We start from the raw sequence: 21199 nt of genomic DNA on the forward strand, positions 1-21199 counted from the left end.
GTCAACTATCACAGTTAATCAAAGTGTCATGCATCAAACAACACAAGATATATAAATTATGCAATCAAACCAAATAAATAAATTTGCATATGCGATGATGCCATGAACTCATTGTAAGTCTTTACTAAGCTTTTATTTAACAATACTAACCATGTTCAGCCATGATAATCGAATAGAGTGTCTTCTTCACCTATGCAGCCTTTATTCTCTTGTCTCTTAGATAGGGTAAGGTCTGTATGTGAGAGTATTTGCTGCAAGGGAAGGGACCTCTATTTATAGATGCATCACATCGATACCTTGCCTATCAAGAAGTAATTGTGTGTCCTTGTTGCATTTAGATTAGGTTTGTTTCAATCCATATTATATTAGGAATCCTCTTCACACTTGTTTTCTTTAATAAACTCTGTATAAGTGTTTAGATATGAGACTAGGTTTTGCTTCCTGATCAACTAAGAAAACCGAATCCTCTTAGGATTAGAAGATCACCTTTTGTGGACTAAGACAAGATTTTTCTTACATTCTCCCACTTGATCGACTAATCCCTAAGTTTCTGTGTTGACCACTTCAGGCCTTTGTGAAACATAACTCTAGTTGATTCCTTTCAAGCAATTGTCATTTTCAAAGAATGTGAAAGAACCATCAAGACTTTACAGAATATCTAATACTCCAGGATCTTTATAATCACATTTAACATCCTTTAAAACTACATAAGCTTCCATCAAGATTAAACAGAAAACAAACATGCACTACTACATTTTAGCCCTTGCGCGACGGTTTTTTGCGCGACGGAGGATAAATCGTCCCACATAGATATTTTGCGCGACGGGTAACATAAATCGTAGCGCAAAATTGTACGACAAAATTAATCGTCGCGCAAATTACTGTTTGCGCGACGAAAACAAAGAGCGTCGCATAAAGTAGCTGGGAAAACGCGCGGAAAAATTTATTTGGCGGTGAACTTTGCGCGACAGTATTTCTCGTCGCACTAAGGTATTTTGCGCGGCAAGTAAAAACTTTCGTCGCGAAAAAAAAAGGCGCGAAGAACGGACTACTGTCGATAGCATTTCGCGCCAAAAAATTGCGCGACAGAGGATTGCGCGACAAACATTTCGTCGCACGTTGTTTGTGCGACGAATTATTGTGCGACGGATAGAAATACATCGTCGCGCAAAAAATCGATGTCGACAGTACCTTGCGCGACTGGGAAATAACCTTTGCGCGACGGTGACGTGGTTTGCGCGACATATGTTGAACTAATTATTCGTCGCGCAAAACGGAAGAATCTTGCGCGACGACAGAGGTATCCGTCGCGCAAACTCGTCGTCTATACTAAGCTTAGCACGTCCATGGCAGAGGCAAACTGCAGAAAAAAATTGCAGTTTGCCTCTGCTGTTGCTGCATCTTTCTCAAGAGGTTTCGGCACACAAAATTCGTCATTTTCATTTCGTTTATGAGTTGAGCTACTTCTGCCTCTGATACGGTCATTAGGTATGCATTTTTTATCGTTAGTGTAAAAATTTTACTGTAAATTCATACTAACACCATTAATTTCTTTGTATATAGGAATATTATATGTGATTAGCGATTGGAGGAGAACGATTTAGAAGGTATTTTCGTTGTTTTATAATATAAAATGTATAACATTATATTTATATTGATTTATGAAATTATGTTTATAATATGATGTTAAATTATGAATGTACGTTAATGTACAAAGTTAATTTCAATTAACTTTGTACATTTTTTTTTTTATAAAGCTTAGTTCCCGTTCGAGGTTAGTTGGACCGCGCATGGGTGGGTAAACCACGACTACGGTCCAATTAATTCTTCAATTGTCCCATATTTTGGACAGTTTGGAAATGCATAGTCATGTCCCGTAGTTTACAGCTATATGATTAGGTTTCGATTGTGGAGATTTCGGTGTCGTCTCGGTACGTTCTTCGGGTGGTACGTAGGTATTTTATATCTACGGTACACCTCAAGAACTGTACCGAGATGCTGCCGAAATTTATCCACGTCGAAATCTAATCTCATGTAGCTGTAAATTACATGACATGGCTATGCATTTCCGAATGGGATAGGGCCCTTACCGGAGGCATAAGGAAAGATTTTGTACGAATACAACATGATTGTTGTATTGTGATTGTGGTTCCAGGAAAGATGAGCAGGAGGTGGATACAAAACCCGGATAGGTGCGCAGGCGAATACTTGGATGGAATCGAGGATTTTATTGACTTTGCACGGACACACAACCCAGGTGCAACTAGAATCCGGTGTCCTTGCAGGAGGTGTAACAACATGTTGTGGGAGACAATTGAACATGTTCGATTTCATTTAGTAAGAAATGGAATGATTGAGACATACAGCACTTGGAACCATCACGAGGAACAAGTAGACATCGCTTCGTCTTCAGGGGCCACAAGAATGGACAATGTTGAACCTATTGTGGATCCTAATGAACAAGTCAGGGATATTATACATGATGCTTTTCCATTTGCATCGACCAGCAGCACTCAGGAAGGAGAAGATGATGTGCCTACACCAATGGACAGTGCAGAGTTCGAACAGTATGAAAACCTGTTAAGAAATGCCAACCAGGAGTTATACCCGGGGTGCGAGCGCTTTTCCGTTCTGACGGCGATTGTGGAGCTAATGCACGGGAAAATAAAGTATCGTATGTCGAACTTGTGTTTCGATTACTTTTTGGGGGTTTTCAAGAAAATGCTTCCAACAGACAATTGTTTGCCGAAAGATCACAGACAGGCACAGAAGATGTTGAGTGGTCTTGGATTGGGTTATGAAAAGATCCACGCTTGCAAAAATAATTGCATGTTATTCTATAAAGAGTATGAAACGTTGGATACATGCCCTATATGCAATGAATCGAGGTTCAAACAGACATCTCAGAATAGAATGAGTAAGATTCCACAAAAAGTCATGCGTTATCTGCCCCTGAAACCAAGGTTGCAGCGATTGTATATGTCGACGCATACTGCCACAGACATGAGATGGCATAAGGAAAAACGGGTAGACGACGATGTGATGCGGCATCCTGCAGATGGGGAGGCATGGAAAGATTTCGATCGAATGTTCCCCGAGTTTGCTGCTGATCCCCGAAATGTGAGGTTGGGACTTGCGACTGACGGTTTCAATCCGTACGGGGTTCTAAACCAACACCACAGCACTTGGCCGATTTTCGTATTTCCATATAATTTGCCCCCTTGGAAATGCATGAGAAAAGAGTACATGATGATGACTGTTTTGATAACTGAGGATCCTGGCAGGTCAATCGATGTGTACTTAAGGCCGTTGGTTGATGAGCTCAAAGATTTATGGACAAACGGGGTGCGCACGTACGATAAATCTACTAAGAAGATGTTCACTTTGCGGGCGGCAGTTATGTGGACTGTGAATGATTTTCCCGCATATGCAATGGTTTCGGGGTGGAGCACAAAGGGTTATATGGCATGCCCTGTATGCAAGGAAGATGTAACTTCCGGTTGGCACGCTGGAAAAGTGTGTTACCTTGGGCATCGAAGATGGTTGCCATGGGACCACGAGTGGCGGGAGAAGGATATAGAGTTCGACGGGAACAAAGAGCGTCGCGCAAAACCTAGAGAATGGTCCGGTGATCAGATCTTAGAACAGCTTAACCATTTGGATTTTGCTCCGTTTGGGAAAACAGTTAGTCGGACCAGACCTGCTACACATATGAACTGGACGCACAAGTCTATGTTTTTTGAGCTCCCATATTGGTCGAAACTAAAATTGAGGCACAATCTCGACGTTATGCATGTTGAGAAAAATGTGTTTGACACATTGATGGGAACGATTCTAGATATCAAGGGCAAGACAAAGGACACTCCGAAAGCGCGTCTTGATTTGGAAAGAATGGGCATACGAAAGGGTTTATGGCTGAAAAGGGGCAGTGATAAAGCTATACGGGATCTTGCATTTTTTTCCATGAAACCGAATGACAACAAAGAGTTTCTACAGTTCGTATCGTCTGTAAAGTTTCATGACGGGTATGCTTCTAATATCGCACGTTGCGTGAGGGTTGACGGGGGTAAATTTACTGGACTCAAGAGTCACGACTGTCATGTGTTTATGCAACGCTTACTTCCTGTGGGGATTCGACACCTATTGCCGGAAGATGTAGTCAAGCCAATCATATTGTTGTCCAGATTTTTTTCCCAACTGACGGCAAAAACGTTGCGAAAGACAGACATTGATCAGTTGCGCCAAGACATTGTCCAAGTCTTATGCAAGTTTGAGATGATATTCCCTCCGGCTTTCTTCACGAGTATGATTCACGTGATGGTTCACTTGCCAGAAGAGGCATTGCTTGCTGGTCCAGTCAACTATCGCTGGATGTATCCAATAGAAAGGTATATAATCATCATCATTTGTGTATGCATCATTATCTCATGCTTACTACTTGCTAATTTCGGTTTATTTTGGCAGGCTACTCGGAGAGCTGAAAAAAAGCGTACGCAACAGAGCGAAGCCCGAAGGATCAATTGTAGAGGCTTGGGTTCAATATGAGGCGCTTACTTTCTGTGGAATGTATTTAAAGGATGTGGACACGGCTTTCAATCGACCTCAGCGCAATAATGACGGAGGTCTGAGAAATGAGCAATTTTCTGTTTTTGCCCAAAGCGCACGACCCTTTGGAGATCCTGTACGAGGAGAATCGTTTTCCAGAAATGACATGGAGGTAGCTCATTGGTTCGTATTGAACAATTGTGATGAGATATTGGCATACTTAGATGAACATGAAGAGATGATGAAGCGAGAACATCCATCACATTTGTATTCCAAGAAACACCGTGAATTGTTTCCACAATGGTTTTTGGAATATGTAAGTTATAAGTGTTTTCTAATTCGTATATATATATTGTGCTATTACATTTTTCCAAACTAACCTATTTCGGTTTTTTTTTATAATATTAGGTGAATAAGTTGAAATCAGAGAATTCCCCCACTTACAGTGAAGAGTTATATAACTTGGCATTCGGCCCACTCCGAGCAGAATTGTTCTCAGGTTGCCATGTTAACGGCGTCAAGTTTTTAGGTCATGCACGAGATGACAAGTTGTGTACGCAAAACAGCGGTGTCCATGTTCCAGGTGGAGGGGAAAGTACAGACATTGATTTCTATGGCAAACTCACAACTGTCGTGCAATTGCTTTACAAAGACCGGTACCAAGTGATCATGTTTAAGTGTCGATGGTTTGATACGAACCCAAATAGGCAGGGAAGTATTAAAATCGATCATGGGTTACTATCTGTGAACATGAGCAGAACTTGGTATGATGACGACCCTTACATTTTGGCAAACATGGCAAAACAAGTTGTGTATCTAAATGACCCTAAAGCGGGGAACGATTGGAAAGTGGTTCAGCATATGGATCAGAGGAACGTGTATGATATACCAGAACTAGACCCATCGGACAACGACGTCGACGTCGTTGACCAACGTTTAGACTCTTCCATGGAAAATGATGCACATACACTTTTCGATACAAATGTTGTTCAAGAACCATTTCAGATTGACGGAGTGTCTTCAAGAGAAATACCGATTCAGTCAATTACAATTGACCTCGGTGATCTTCCGCGATACGATCCAACCATGGGGGACGACAACGACGATGATGTACTTATGGAGGAGGCGGAGGAAGAGGAGGAGGAAGAGGATTGGGAGACGGATAGTCATGATAGTGATGATAACGAAGGTTATTATAGTTCATCTGATGAATAATGTAATTTATTTGTAATTTAACGAAATGTACATGTTCATCTGATGAATAATGTAATTTATTTGTAATTTAATGAAATGTACATGTTTTCTCTTTGTGTCAGTAACTTTTCCTAATTAACGTCATATATTTGCATAGAGTTTTGTAAAAAGACAAATGAATAAAGGTATAACAAAATACAAATATAGTATGAAAAAATATAAAGTTTTCTATGACAATTATATGCTTTATCATATAAATATATGATATCCAAACCATATAAATATATGCTTTATCACGTCCCCTAAAACAAGTTGTGATCATCTTTTGCATATATAGTAAATACGAATATAGTATCAACAAATATTTACACTAAATATCAATTTAATTTTTTTAAAATAAAACAAAATTTTGCACGACGAAAACATCTAATAGCGTCGCCCAAACCCATTTGCGCGACGATTATCTCCGTCTCGCAAGAATAATTGTCCAAAAAAATTTACAAGTGTCCGGGAATAGTTTCGAAGTGTCTTTTGCGCGACGGACAACACCAGCGTCGTTATAGTAACCCTTGCGCGACGATATGTTTCGTCTCGCAAGGTTAATTTTCCCAAAAAAACACAAGTGTCAGGAAAAAATTTAAAACTGATCTTTGCGCGACGACATGACGAATAACTCGACACAAAAATGTTTGCGCGACGAAAAATCATTGTCGTGCAAACTATTTACAGGCGAAATATTTCACTTCGTCGCGTAAACCACTTTAATTTTTAAAAAAATATTTCTATACATGACACTTAGGAATTTTAACTCAGTATTCACTAGTATAAATAATTTGAAATGAAGATCAAACTCTGTCATTGGATACATATAGGGTGAAGGAGTGTATCCGTAAAAAATCTTCGAAATCGGGGTAAAATTGACCGTTAAATCGTGATTTTTCCTTTATAACCGTTGAAAACTTTTGTCCCGTTACGCAATCTACATACCTTTTTTTTTTTCGATTTTCGGCGTATACGATCTCTAAGTAGAAACAAACAAGTGTGACGGTTGGATCGATGAAAAAAGTTATCTATAATGCGTATATGATTCACACAGTATAGTCACTAACTATTAAAAGTTTATATATAAACTTGTTAAGTAGAACATAAGATTTTGTGATATCCACTAGTGTAAATAATTTGAAATGAAGATCAAATACTGTCATTGAATTCAAGTTGGGTGAAGGATTGTATCCGTAAAAAATTATCGAAATCAGAGTAAAATTGACCGTTAAATCGTGATTTTTCCATTATAACCGTCGAAAACTTTTGTCCCGTTACTTGATCTCTACACTTTTTTTTTCCCCATTTTTGGTGTATACGATCTCTAAGTATAAGCAAATACGTTTGACGGTTGGATCGTTGAAACTAGTTTCGTAGAATGTGTATGCTATGAAAACAATTTGTTTCAAATTTTATAGAAGAAATTGCGCGACGGGTAACTGTCGTCGCGCAAAACATGTAGATGCGACGAACACAACTTTATTCGTCGCGCAATGGGATGATGTCGTTTAGGGTTTTATGTGATCAGGGTTCATAGTTCAGGGTTCAGGGTTTAGGGTTTAGGGTTTAGGGTTTAGGGTATGATGTTTACGCGACGGAAAATTTTGTCCCCGTCGCGTAAGGTGGTGAAATTTTTGGCGGTTCAATTGCCGCTACTGCAACGACGTTGCGCGACGATGGGAGTTTATTTCGTAGCGCAAAGTTAATATTTTCAGTTTTGCGCGAAAATTTTAATCGAAAACGCACCGTTTAGACACTTTACTGTTTTGCGCGACGAACACTTTATATTTCGTCGCGCAAAGGTCTGATAATAATTCGACAGTTTCAGACCTTCTGGTTCATTCTTGCCGCCGCTGTCTCTTCTCTCTCTCTCTCTCTCTCTCTCTCTCTCTCTCTCTCTCTCTCTCCTCCGGCCACCACCTCAACTTTCCACATTAACGACCGGGCGATCACCGCCAACGGACTCAGACCTTTCCGAGCCGCCGCCGCGACGATTGGGTTCGAGAAACCGGCGGGAATTTATCCGGTTTTGGGCGAATATCTCCGGCTTCGTTCTCCCTCCTCCGGCCTCCAAATCTGACGACTAAGGTATGCATTTCCCCCTATTTTTTATTGTCTAGCTGATGGTTGGATAAGATTTGTTAAATTTGTAGCGTACGTTGTCTAATTTTGTAACTAAGATTTTGGCCGGATTTCGGGATGAAATTCCGGCCACTTCCGGCCATTTTTTGGCCCAGGTCCGAGAAGAAAACTGCCTCTATTCGATGTCCTGAACCTAGGGTAGGAAGATTGGCCCTTAATTTTGAGATTTTTCCGGCGATCGTTATCGCTTTTTCACATACATGCGCTGCTGCCGCGTGTGGCAGCGCTATGGAACTGTAGCAAAATCACATTGTGTCCCAATGCGATCCACTAGTTGTCATGACCGTGTAGGTGTGTTCGGTTTCCAATTTGGATACCGTTTCAGCCTCGAATGGATTTCGCCTATTGTGCGATTTAACGGTTTGATTTGTTCGGACCATTGGATGAAACTCAAACTCATGTATGATGTACCTTGTATGTCTAGGATCATATAGGATTCAACGGATTGTGGATTGGAGTCCCGGATACTCGAAAATCGCAAACCGTACGCCAACATATATGCGTTAATTAAATTTGTAATATTGTTAAAATATGCTTAGTTTATATTGGTAAATTTGATTTATTTGTATGTTTGTTAGCTTAGTTTATATAATGACCCTAAATTGGAATAATTTTTATGTTTTATAATTAATGAAGAATGTTTTATATTTTTGTTATATTTTTTTTGTTTTATTTGTTATATTTGTTATATTTGTTATTAGACGTTGACTCTATTTTAAATGAAATGAAATAAATGTTATATTTGTTATTAGATTGGTGTATTACAGTAACTATTTTTTAAAAACTTTGGTGCTTGTTTTTATTGCAAGATGTCAAACCTAATCAGCAGAAGTCATAAGCCGGTGCAACCTTCACGTAGTTTGCCTCCCCCGACTATGATGTCACCGGCCTCTGGCCCACCACAGTTGCCCGACTTGCCAGTGGGTCCCAGTGCCCCCCATGCGCCGGCGTCATCAGAGTCATCAGTGGCGCAACCAATGAGCGCCAGGCAGCGTCATCGGCTTTCCAGCACCACCGACGCCACTTCGAGCGGACCAGGTAAAGATTTCCTTCAACTACATATGTTTCGTACCAATATTTTAGTCAAATTAAACTAACATTAATTTCATATTTCTTTGCAGCCAAGAAGAACACCCGGGGACCGTGTCGCCAGTTGGCTACATCGAAGGTCACCCGGGTGAACAACTCTCGTATCAACATCAGATACGACGATCGTCATCGGGCTGCCCCAACGGCAGACCAACATAGCTCATTGGCGCACGATGTTGGTGCAGTCGTTCGGACCTATTGTCCGATGAAATGGAAGTCTTGGAAGGCCATGCCTGATGCGGTGCATAACGAGATGCATGGACACCTGTCGGTATGTATCTTACATTTTAATTGTTTTTCCTTCCAATTTTATATATTTTAAATATTTAATGTATGTAATTATTTTATTGTAGATGAATTACAATTTAGAGAATGTCAACAATGAGTTGTTGGGGTACATCAACAGACTCTTCGCTGATAGGTACAAGCAGTGGAAGAGCGACCTGCACCACCACTTTCAGGCATTTGATGATCCGCAGGTTGCTCTTCAGGAGGGTTGCCCGAAGGAGCTTGAGGGGCGGGAGGATAGTTGGCAGTGGCTCTGTGGTCATTTTCAGGAGGCTGATTATGTGGTATTTTTTATATTAAGTTCAAAATTATTACACGTTTCTTACTAATGATTTATGTCATTTTTTAATATTTCATTTCAATTTCAAATAATACGTTTTAATTTTTGTATAACAGAAGATGGCTAAAGCAAATAAGGGCAATAGGGAGAAGAAGGCTCTTCTCCATCATTCAGGTTCCAGGCCCTTCTCCTATAGGATGGATGCGCGACGTCGGGTAATAATAAGTTGTTTTTATTTAATTTTTAATATGTCATTAATGTTAATTTCTTTTTTTTTTTGTACTAACATTTTTATACTCTTGTTCAATTTAGGAGGGGTCCAAATTCCCAGAGATTGACGTCTTCGGCGACGTTTATGTTCGACCTGGGAATGAGTTGGCGGAGTCCCTTCATGTAAGTACTCTTTAATTTTAATGATTATTTTACGCGTTCAAGTTTCATAGTTATTATATAAATATTTTTATTTATATTTTATGTTATGTTAAACAGACGACCATGATTGAGAAGAGCCAGTTGGTTCTTCAGGAGTCCGCCTCCCAGCTTCCTCCCGATACGCCGCTCGAGTCTGTGGCTCCTCCACAGGATGCAGGGTTTCAGATCTTGACGGACACCTTGGATCAGACTCTAGGGAGGCGGCCAGGGACATACTGTCGAGGGATGGGGAATGCCCGGCGGCGAGAACCTAGATCCCGTTCATCGTCGCAGTCAAATAGTGTTTTGACAGCAAAGGTGGCCCAGCTTGAAACCCAGATGGCACAGATGGCTCAGATTATACAGTCAATGGCCCAGTCCGGCGTTCCCGTACCATCTTTTGTTCCCCCGTCCACCTCTGCGCATGGCCACCAAACCTCTGCCCCTGTCCCCAATGTCCAGACCTCCGAGCCGCATTTGCCAGACGAGGAAGTAGATTTAGCTACATTGTTTAATTAGTTTTTTACTTTCTTAATTACATTTTAAATATTTCTCTTGTATATTATACATTTATATTATGTTTTAAAAAACTATTTTCTCTTCATTACATTTTTCAATTGCAATTTGATTTAATTATAAAAATAAAATAAATCAAAATTCTTTTTTTTCACATAAATAAAAAAAAAAATTAATTACTAATATTTGCGCGACGAAAAAATGACCCGTCGCGCAAATCACGTTTTAAAAAATAAAAAAACCATAAAAATATATCGTAAACGAATATAATCCTCGGTTTGCGCGACGGACGTATTTGTCCCCTAAAGAAAATGCGACAAATAAATCATTGTCGCGCAAGGGTTTGAGTCACGATCCTTATTCATCGCACAAGGTATTTGCAACGACGAAATATTTGTCGCGCAAATATTGTTTGCGCGACGAATATATGTCGTCGCATTATGTTCATGCAACGTCTGTTAATTCGTCGCGCAAAAAATATTTGCGACGGATTGAAGTGTCGTCGCGCGTAGTTGCTGCAAAGCCTGTACTCTCGTCGCGCAAAATATTGAGCGACAGATTGTTTGTCGTCCCTGAACTATTGGCGCAACGAAGGGTATTGCGCAACGATATTTTATAGTTTTGTCGCGCAAAGTCTAGCGTGACGGTATTTGCGCGACTGATTTTGCGCGACGATATATCTGTCGCGCTATTGTTTCCGCGACAGATTTGTTCTTTGCGCGACTATTTTTGATTCGTCGCGCAAACGCTAAAATGTAGTAGTGATGTTCTACTGTAGAGTTTTATGAACACATTCATTCATTGTCCCTTAATTCGACTGCCAAGGTCTAATCACTTGTTGCAGTGACAATTCTGTCTTGAATGAAACCTGCACAGATATCTTTAGCTAGCTTTTCTGTTTTATTTCATTCAGGTATTAAAACACATACACAACCATTAAACGTATAATTGCTTAATGAAAAGATAAATTCCTTTTTTTGAACCTCAAAACAAGATCATCCTCCATTGAAACCAAAACTAAATTGTGAACTTAAAACAATAACAAAACTGAAACTGCTTAATCTTCACAATGCTCCCACTATTTTAAGCATCCAAATTATTCTTCAGTCCCATGCTATGAACATGCCTATGAAAAATTGCATTTGGATCCCCTTTTGTAAGTGGATCTGCAATCATCTTGTCTGTGCCAGTGTGGCTTATGTTGGTATACCATTGAGCAATCTTTTCTTTTACTATTATGAATTTAACATCCAACAACCTTGAACCTTTTGTCCTTTTGTTACCTTTTGTAAATAAAACTATAGCACTATTGTCATTCCATATTTGAATAGGTTTATGGATAGAAATCACATTTAGGCTGAGAATGAAATTTCTTAACCATATAGCTTGAGAGGTAGGTTCATAACAAGCTAGGAATTCTGCAAACATGGTTGAACCTGTTGTCAATGGTTGTTTCACACTTCTCCATGACACTGCACCTTCTCCAAACATGAACACATAACCTGATGTAGATTTCAAGGTGTCTTGACAACCTGCAAAATCTGCATCTGCATAACCTTGTAATTCAAGTGTGTCACTTCTTTTAAAGAATAATTTGTAATCTTTAGTTCTTTGCAAGTATCTCAACACTCTTTTCCCTGCAATCCAGTGTGCTTGTCCTGGATTCGACTGAAATCTTCCTAGCATGCTTACTGCAAAAGCTAAGTCAAGTCTGGTAGAGACTTGTGCATACATCAAACTTCCTACGAGAGAAGCATATGGTTTATCAACCATCTCCAGCCTTTCTTGTTCAGTCTTGGGTGCTTGCTCAGTGCTCAGCTTGTCCCCTTTTGCTATAGGAATGTCACTTCCTATACAGTTCTGCATATTAAACCTCTTGAGCACCTTTTCTGTGTAAGACTTTTGAGACAGTCCTAGAACTCCATTCTTTCGATCTCTGCTTATGTCTATTCCCAAAACATATGATGCCTCACCTAGATCAGTCATTTCGAAATTCTTAGATAGGAAATTCTTGCAGTCATGTAACATGGTCTGATTTGTGCAGGCTAACAAGATGTCATTGTTGCATTCCTAAGAGGACACAAATTAATGTGCAAACAACCAATTAAAAATACTCGCAAGTGCACGAATCTACGAAGTATAGATTATGTAAGTACGGGGTCGATCCCACGAAGAACTTGTCGGTTTCCTATAAGTTCTAGTTTGAGTACGTAAAGAACACTTAATTGACACACCACAAATGCACAAATGCAAAATGGAAACTAAAAATAAGTAAAGAAATGTAAAAGAAATGAAACAACACAAGAAAACTAAAGAAAAACACAAACAACATTTTCTATCACCATTTTATCACCACTTTATCACCTGTGAACAGTGAACAGTGGCGACCGGTCGTTTTTTACAGAATCGTTTTTCAAATTTTGACATGATGAGCGACCGGTCGTCAGGTAAAAGCGACCGGTCTTTTTGCACAGAGTCGAAATTCTCTGCTTTTCAGTTTCGACCTCTGTCCAGTGTTTTGCCTATAACTCTCCAACCGTTGGTCCAAAATTCACGTTCTTTATACGGTTGGATTCAGCACAGAAAATGCAAGAACACAATGCAGACCAAAAGTCCAAAACAATTACAGAAAGAAATAAAATGTAGTAACAAAGACACGTAACGTGTCAAACACGCAACTCACACACACATTTGGGGTGGGGGGGGGGGGGGTTTGATTTGTTTGAAGTGACCTATTTCTATTGCATGAAAGTAAATGGACTTTAAAATTGAATAAGAAAGGCAGAGATGAATTATCAAAGAGTGGAATCAAGATGTAACAAACACTAGGGTTTCGGAATCCACCCTAAACAATTCTACCAATGTTCATGGATACTCAAGTGATGAACTCTAAACGTGTTGTTGAAGATGTTCGCAATCAAGACCAGTACGAGTGGCTCAAGACGCATTGATTCTCTCTAATGTACGTAAAGTGCAGTACGAGTGCTACAATACTTGTGCCTTCCCTATAATCGAATCTAGGTGTGCTTAGTACTTTGATTCAATTACAAGAAAAACCCATTAAGTTCAAAGAGAATATGAACAACACAAGAATCCTAATAGCATGGTGTTTACATTAGGTATTCAAGAAACCAATTCACATGGATGATTCTTACTTCATCCATTTATTGCTTAGGATAACATGAAAATACACATAATCCCAACAATCTCAAGAAGCATGCTTTCAAAGGTGATCAATCAAAGAAGAACATACATCAAGGATAGATTAATTTGGTGAATTGGAATTCATCAACAATATCTAGAAATTCATACACTCAAGCATCAAAACAATAAGGTAATCAAGTTTAGGGCTTCAACCTAAGCCCTAGCTATGGAGTTTAGTTCCTCATACTTATTTCAAATACAAACTCAAAACAAAACTAGAAAGAAGTTACAGATTTTGTGAACATGGGAGCTCAAGGTCTTCAATGGTGGAAATCTCTTCCACTTCTTGCTTTGTTGCCCTTGTCTTCCTCCTTGAGCTCCCTAGCTCCAAGCTTTATCTCCAGCTCCAAAAAAATCTCTGCAAATTGTGGAATGTTGTAATGGATCCAATACCCCCGTTGAAAAGCCTCTCCAATATCAGATTGCACTTCCTTTTGCTTCCCTCTCTCCTCCTTTCCAGCTTTTACTTTTAGTATTCTAATGCAAAGTCTTCACCCATTGTCTTCTTGTCCCCTTGCAAATGATGAAGCCTTGTCCTCACAAAGATGCCAAATGCTTCAGAAAATATCTCATCTACTAAGGGAAATTCTTGTTACCAAGTGTTATGGTAACAAGAATAATCAAGATGACACAATGGAGGTAAAAGCTGGCCAATTCCGGATTTCCAGAGCTGTGGTAACATGCTGGATTGGTTGGATAGGCAATACTTGTCCAATGGAGCTCAAATTTGGATATGTTGTAGTTAACATCCATTGGAACAAGTCTCATGAAGATCATGACCTCATCCGAGCACCAGAGCATGTTGATCCCAGGCCAAGAAGTTGACCTACGAAAATGAACAAAAACAAAGTTTATAACCAATAATGCACTTTTAGCTCATTTTCATTCCAACCAAGGTAAAATCTAACAAAACACAAAAAGGAAGTAAAAAGCTATAAAATGTCAAGAACTAACTCAAAATAGTGGGTGAATAACATGAAAAATCATGTGTAAAAATGAACCGAACAGTCATCTACATAAAGAACTAGTATACTGAAATGTCTCCCACTCATTTTCATATAGATACATTCATCCAAGGCATTCTCAATGAAACCAAAATCCTTAACTACCTTGTTAAACTTCAGATACCACTGTCTAGAGGCTTTCTTTAAGCCATAGATCGATTTACATAGCTTGCAGACCAATTCTTTTCCTCCTTCTTGAACAAAACCCTCAGGCTGTGCCATGTAAATGTCTTCTTCTAAATCCCCATTTAGGAAAGCTGTTTTGACATCCATTTGGTGTAAATGAAGATCAAAATGTGCTACAAGAGCCATGATTACCCTTAATGAATCCTTGGTTGAGACTGGTGAGAAAGTCTAATTAAAATCTTTCCCTTCCTTCTGTGTGAATCCCTTAGCAACCAACGTTTCCTTATATCTATCTATCTGCCCTTTTGAATTCAATTTTGTTTTATACACCACTTGCAGCCAATTGGTTTGCAGCCTTGAGGTAAAGTCACAAGATTCCAAACATCGTTCTTTTCCATCGATTTTAATTTTGACTTCATTGCTGCGAACCAATTATCTTTATTTTCACTTGTCACTGCCTATCTGAAAGTTGCAGGATCATCCTATGTGTTGATGTCATGTTCTGATCCCTGCAAATACACAAAGTAGTCATCTCCCAAAGCAGGTTTTCTTTGCATTTGTGATCTTCTCAGTTCCATGTGTGGTTCTGGTTCTTCCACTGCTTGTGCTTGAGTCATATTTTGATCCTCCATTTGCAATGCTTGATTGTCATTCAATTCCAATTGTTCGATGTTTTCATGACCATCTGTATTAGTCTCTTCAGTGTGTTCCATTTGAGTATTGCTTAAATTAAACTGAGGCAAGACCACAATATCTTCATTAGGATTCAATAACATATCTTGATCCAAAATTGTCTCTTCAAAACTGAATTCTCCTTCTTTATCTCCTTCATGGTCAGTCTCTATGAAGACTGCTCTAGAGGTCTCTATGAACCTTGTTGTGTGGTGAGGACAATAGAATCTGTAGCCCTTTGTCCTCTCAGGGTAACCAATGAAGTAGCAGCTTATAGTTTTCGGATCCAATTTCTTTTATGCAGGATTTTAAGGTTTTGCTTCTGCTCTACATCCCCATGTTCTCAAATGTTTTATGCTAGGCTTCCTTCCACTCCATACTTCATAGGGAATTTTATTTATGCTTTTGGTTGGAATTCTATTTAAGATATAATTGGCAGTTTTCAAAGCTTCTCCCCAAAGGTAAATTGGAAGGCTTGAGCAGCTCATCATGCTCCTTATCATGTCTTTCAAGGTCCTGTTTCTCCTTTCTGAAATTCCATTTTGTTGGGGTGTACCTGGATTGGTGTATTGTGCTATAATTCCTTCCTCTTGAAAAAACTTGGCAAAGGGTCCAGGATTTCTTCCAGCCTTATCAAACTTTCCATAATATTCTTCCCCTCTATCTGATTGAACCACTTTAATTTTGAGATTTAACTGGTTTTCAACCTCAGCTTTATATATTTTGAATTTGTCTAATGCACTGGATTTTTCCTTAATGAGATAGATTTATCCAAATCTTGAGAAATCATGTGTGAAAGTTATGAAGTAATTAAACCCTTCATGATTTGCATTTGGAAAAGGTCCACATATGTCAATATGAATGAGTTCTAACAAGCCTTTGCTCCCCAAAGCTCCTTTCTTTCTTAGGTCAGTCAATTTCCCTTTAACACATGGAATGCAAATTTCATCTGTGTTAACGTGATTCAATGGTGGTAAAACTGATTCTTTGCATAGTTGTGTTATTCTCTCTTTTGAAACATGTCCAAGTCTCTTATGCCATAATTCGAATGAATTCTCTTTGATTTTGGTTTGTATAGTGTTAATTTCCATTCCAGTTTTCTTGTATAGTGTTAACTTCCCAGTGAGTCACCCATCATGTGATTGCTCTAGCCCCCAACTCGCTTAACTTTAAAGTTCCCACGACTCCGAAGCCAGTGAGCTCCCAAAAGGCATCGCGCTAGATGGAGGCGGGCATGTAGATATAAGGCACATCACCCCCTCTCTGTTGGTCGATGTGGGATCTTACAATCCACCCCCCTTGGGGGCTCGACGTCCTCGTCGGCACACTCGCACCACACGGCAGAGTGGCTCTGATACCAAATTGTCACATCCCGGGATTGGCTCCGCCGTAGCACGATATTGTCCGCTTTGGGCCCCCTCTCTGCCCTCACGGTTTTGTTTATGGGAACTCACGAGCAACTTCCCAGTGGGTCACCCATCCTGGTATTGCTCTAGCCCCCAACTCGCTTAACTTTGGAGTTCCCATGACTCCGAAGCCAGTGAGCTCCCAAAAGGCCTCGTGCTAGATGGAGGCGGGCATGTACATATAAGGCACATCACCCCCTCTCCGTTGGTCGATGTGGGATCTTACATGCATTGCAAACTAAAACTTTATTTCTAAAAATAGAACATCTTGTTCCATCGAAACTCAAATTGAATTTCGATCTTACAAGCCTAGTAACTGAAATCAAACTCTTCCTCATAGAAGGAACATAAACTACCTCATCTAATTCCAAAACAAAACCAAAATCAAGCTTAATTCTAATTGTCCCTATATAATTAACTTGGACTTCTTCTCCGTTTCCCACAAACACTTTCACCTCATCCTTGCTTGGCAGTCTCTTGCTTGTGAATTCCTGCAAAGAATTAGCCACATGAATAGAAGCACCACTGTCTCTCTTCAACTCAAAGCAAACCAAAATCAGACTGTTGTTACCTTTTCCTTTCTTCTTTTCCAACCAATTTTTATATTTCCTGCAGTCTCTCTTCATATGGCCTGCCTTCTTGCAAAAGAAACAGTTCATTCCAGTTGTAGGTTTCAAGGCTTTTTCAACAATACTTTTTTTCTCTTTTTCCTTTCCAGATGCAAATTTATGATTGTACTCTTTGTTCTGTTTGGTCTGAACCATATTGACCATCTTAGCTCCTCTTTCTTTTATGAGGTTGTGCTCTTGTTGGATAGAAATTGTAATCAAATCATTCAAGGTCCAACTTTCCTTTTGAGCAATGTATGTTTCTTTGAGGGACTTAAATTCTTTAGGTAATGAATTCAGTGCAAAATGAACCATCATATCTTCATCTACTGTCATGCTTAGCTCCTGCAGTTTGGTCCCTATATCAATTAAATTCATGATATGAGCTCTAACGCAACCTTGTCCATCATACTTCATGGCAATCAATTGATTCAGCAGAGTGCTCTTGATAGCTTTCTCAGATTCTTTGAACCTTTGTGCTATTGCCTCAAAGTATTTCTTTGCATTCTCAAATTTTGGAATGCTCCCTTTCACTAAAGAAGCCATAGCCCTCTGCATGATCAATAGAGCCATCTTGTTTGCCTTTTCCCACTTGGCAAACTTGGTTTTAGTCTCTGCAGTAGCATCTGCAGCCGGCACTTGAGGAGGTTCTTCTTTAAGCACAAAATCATAATCCAAAAAACCTAGTGATATTTCCAAATCCTGCTTCCACTTGCTATAGTTCGATCCAGTCAAGGTTTCAATGGAGTTGTGATTCACTGTAAAATTTGCAGTGCAAATTAGAACTGTCCCTAAAATCTTTAATTAAACATGTCAACTTAAACATGTGAGTTCAAGTTAGCATGTTCCAAAACCCTAGACAGTAAACTGCATAGACATCCTGTGCAAGCAAACTCACATATGTGGATGTAGAGATGCTTGCAAGCCAGTGTAGTCAACTGTCCAGATTGTTCCATCAGTGTTGTGATCAATCTGCTCAATTTCACATCTGTGGATGGAGAATCACTTAGAAGGCTACGAACACTGATGCAATTCCTTGATCAAACTGTCAAATTTTAAAATTATTGATCAAGACCTTTTCGAGCAGAAAATAACCTTGTGCTCGTATTTCAATTAGAATATGCATAGCAAAAAAAAAAACTTGCAAACTTGTTAGCTCATGATTAAAACAGTTAGATTAATGAACAAAAACCTAGAGCTCTGATACCACATGTAAGTCTTTACTAAGCTTTTATTTAACAATACTACTCGTGTTCAGCCATGATAATCGAATAGAGTGTCTTCTTCACCTATGCAGCCTTTATTCTCTTATCTCTTAGATAGGGTGAGGTTTGTATGTGAGAGTATTTGTTGCAAGGGAAGGGACCTCTATTTATAGATGCATCACATCGATACCTTGCCTATCAAGAAGTAATCGTGTGTTCTTGTTGCATTTAGATTAGGTTTGTTTCAATCCATATTATATTAGGAATCCTCTTCACACTTGTTTTCTTTAATAAACTATGTATAAGTGTTTAGATAGGAGACTAGGTTTTGCTTCCTGATCAACTAAGAAAACCGAATCCTCTTAGGATTAGAAGATCACCTTTTGTGGACTAAGACAAGATTTGTCTTACACTCACTCCCTTCTAATCCCACTAATTCATACCCTAGGGTAACAAGCCTGCATGTCCCATACCATGCGTTTTACCACTGTGGCTCCAAATACCTTAAAGTATGAACTAGCGCCCATCCGTCCCTTAACCCATTTTTCTTTTGTTTACGAATTTCTTGACTTTCACTTTTCATTAGAGGCCCTACTCCCATCACCTCAATATATTCAAGCCATACTCCCGTCACCTGAATATATTCCACATTTTTTACTCAGATATATCTAAAGCCTTCTCCCACCCCTTAGATATACCCCAAACGACACACACACCCCAAACACCACTGTATTTATGATGCATATGTAATGCAGTGCAAACTTCATTTATCTTTGCTGAATAATGACACAGATAATAACAATAATATATCAAGCTTAATCGCATGAATAATATAATATTCACTCAATATCAAATAATATCCACGGAAAAACATCAACAATAATATTCACATAACATCAAATTATATTCATCGAGCAAAGCAACAATAATATTCATATTTATAATACTATATATAAGCACCAAGATTAAAAGTGACATAGCCCAATCATCGGGAAATCAGGAAACTCTACCTTGTGTCTAGCTAGCTTAACCTTGTGCGGTTTCATCCTCGAAAGTACGCAGAGTAGAACACCTAGTTAAGATAATTCACTGATTAAAATTCACTGGAAATAAGGAAACAAGTTGGAGTGTCCTACTAGCGCACGTAGACCTAAAACCCCATAAAACACTAGATAGGTTGTTCGACCCGATTGTTACTCCCTTAACCTCACGTCCAAGCAAGCATAGAACCAACCGTCAAGGAAAAACTAATCTATTCCCCTCCTATAATAGTTCTACTCTTTGGGATGTTTAAAATCAGATGGTTCGGCTCTAGACTTATACAAAAAATTTAAAACATCAATTTATAACAAAAACTTCAGTTTTGCTAAACATTTGGGTTGGAACACGTTAACTATGAAAATTCACTAAATATTGAGTTTAAATCTAAATAATGTAAAACTTTCCAGTTCACAACTAGACACAGAAATATTAAAAATTCCAAAATTTAATGGAAATTAGGGTTAAGAAAGCATGTCAAAATAGAAACCAAAACAGACTGGGCTGCATAACGTTCCTTCTTTTTTTTTTTTTTTTTTTTTTCAGGTTTATACACTTTATTTTGAAAAATCACCAAAATTACAATTTACAACCAACTGGATAAAACTTTCCAGATCTGAAGAAAATTCGAGAAAGTAAAACATACTAAAATTTCATGAAAATCCAAGTTCAGGAAGTTTTCAAACACTATTCAAAATATGGCATGCAGTAGAATCAGAACAATTTCCACTCTAAACGTTCCCAAGGTGGCTATAGAAGTCCGATCAACCTAAACTTTTGATATGTTATAATAGACAGCATTTCAAACAACTTTGATGAAGGAATCAAAGTCATTTGAGTACAGGAAATCACAGAAACATATTGAAACCGAGCATACTATTGTGAAATCAGGAAATGGTAAACTTATTGTGATCATACCAACTGTTAGGAGTTTGTACTAGTTGGATTGAGGTGAAATTTGAGTATGTTATAAGAATCACGTAAATGAACAACTTTTATGAAGAAAGTTTTCTCATTTGAGCTTTCGAAATTTGAGTTTTTGGCTGCTCCAAGGAAGTGACGAATTTTGGATTTTGAAGAGGAACAAAAGAAGAATGAGGATGAAAATGTTGTGAATGAGGAAGAGAGTGATGATACAATGAATGATGAGGATAAGAATAAATTCATGATTGAAGAGTCTTAGGCTAGGTGAGTCATCAAGTTAGAAGAGAGTGATGATACAATGAATGGGGAGGAAGAGAATAAGAAAGAATCTTAGGCTAGGTGACTCACCTCCAATAGATGAACAACTCATCCCAATTTGGGATAAAAATCAGATTTTGTTTTTTTAAGAGAAAGTAAGAGGAAAAGGGGGAAGAATGGGAGGATGATGGTTTGATGCCCTCCACGTTTCACTTTTTTCTTTGCCTACAAGGGTATTTTGGTAATT

At 38.8% G+C, this 21199-nt stretch overlaps 2 protein-coding genes across 2 annotated transcripts; one reads left to right on the forward strand and one right to left on the reverse strand.

The window, feature by feature from the left end:
* Positions 1-3042: 3042 nt before the first annotated feature.
* Positions 3043-9430, forward strand: LOC148292427 (uncharacterized). The gene is made up of 4 exons (XM_088245817.1): positions 3043-4388; positions 8783-8961; positions 9045-9283; positions 9419-9430. The coding sequence occupies exons 1-4, from the start codon at positions 3043-3045 to the stop codon at positions 9428-9430; spliced, it is 1776 nt and encodes a 591-aa protein (XP_088101943.1).
* Positions 9431-17375: 7945 nt separating this feature from the next.
* LOC148292428 (uncharacterized) lies at positions 17376-17944 on the reverse strand. The gene is made up of 2 exons (XM_088245342.1): positions 17491-17944; positions 17376-17410 (listed from the first exon to the last, which is right to left on the reverse strand). The coding sequence occupies exons 1-2, from the start codon at positions 17942-17944 to the stop codon at positions 17376-17378; spliced, it is 489 nt and encodes a 162-aa protein (XP_088101468.1).
* Positions 17945-21199: the final 3255 nt, after the last annotated feature.

The sequence above is a fragment of the Prunus avium genome, chromosome 8, assembly GCF_965620075.1.
Source record: "Prunus avium chromosome 8, drPruAviu1.hap1.1, whole genome shotgun sequence".
In the NCBI taxonomy this organism is placed as follows: Eukaryota; Viridiplantae; Streptophyta; class Magnoliopsida; order Rosales; family Rosaceae; genus Prunus; species Prunus avium.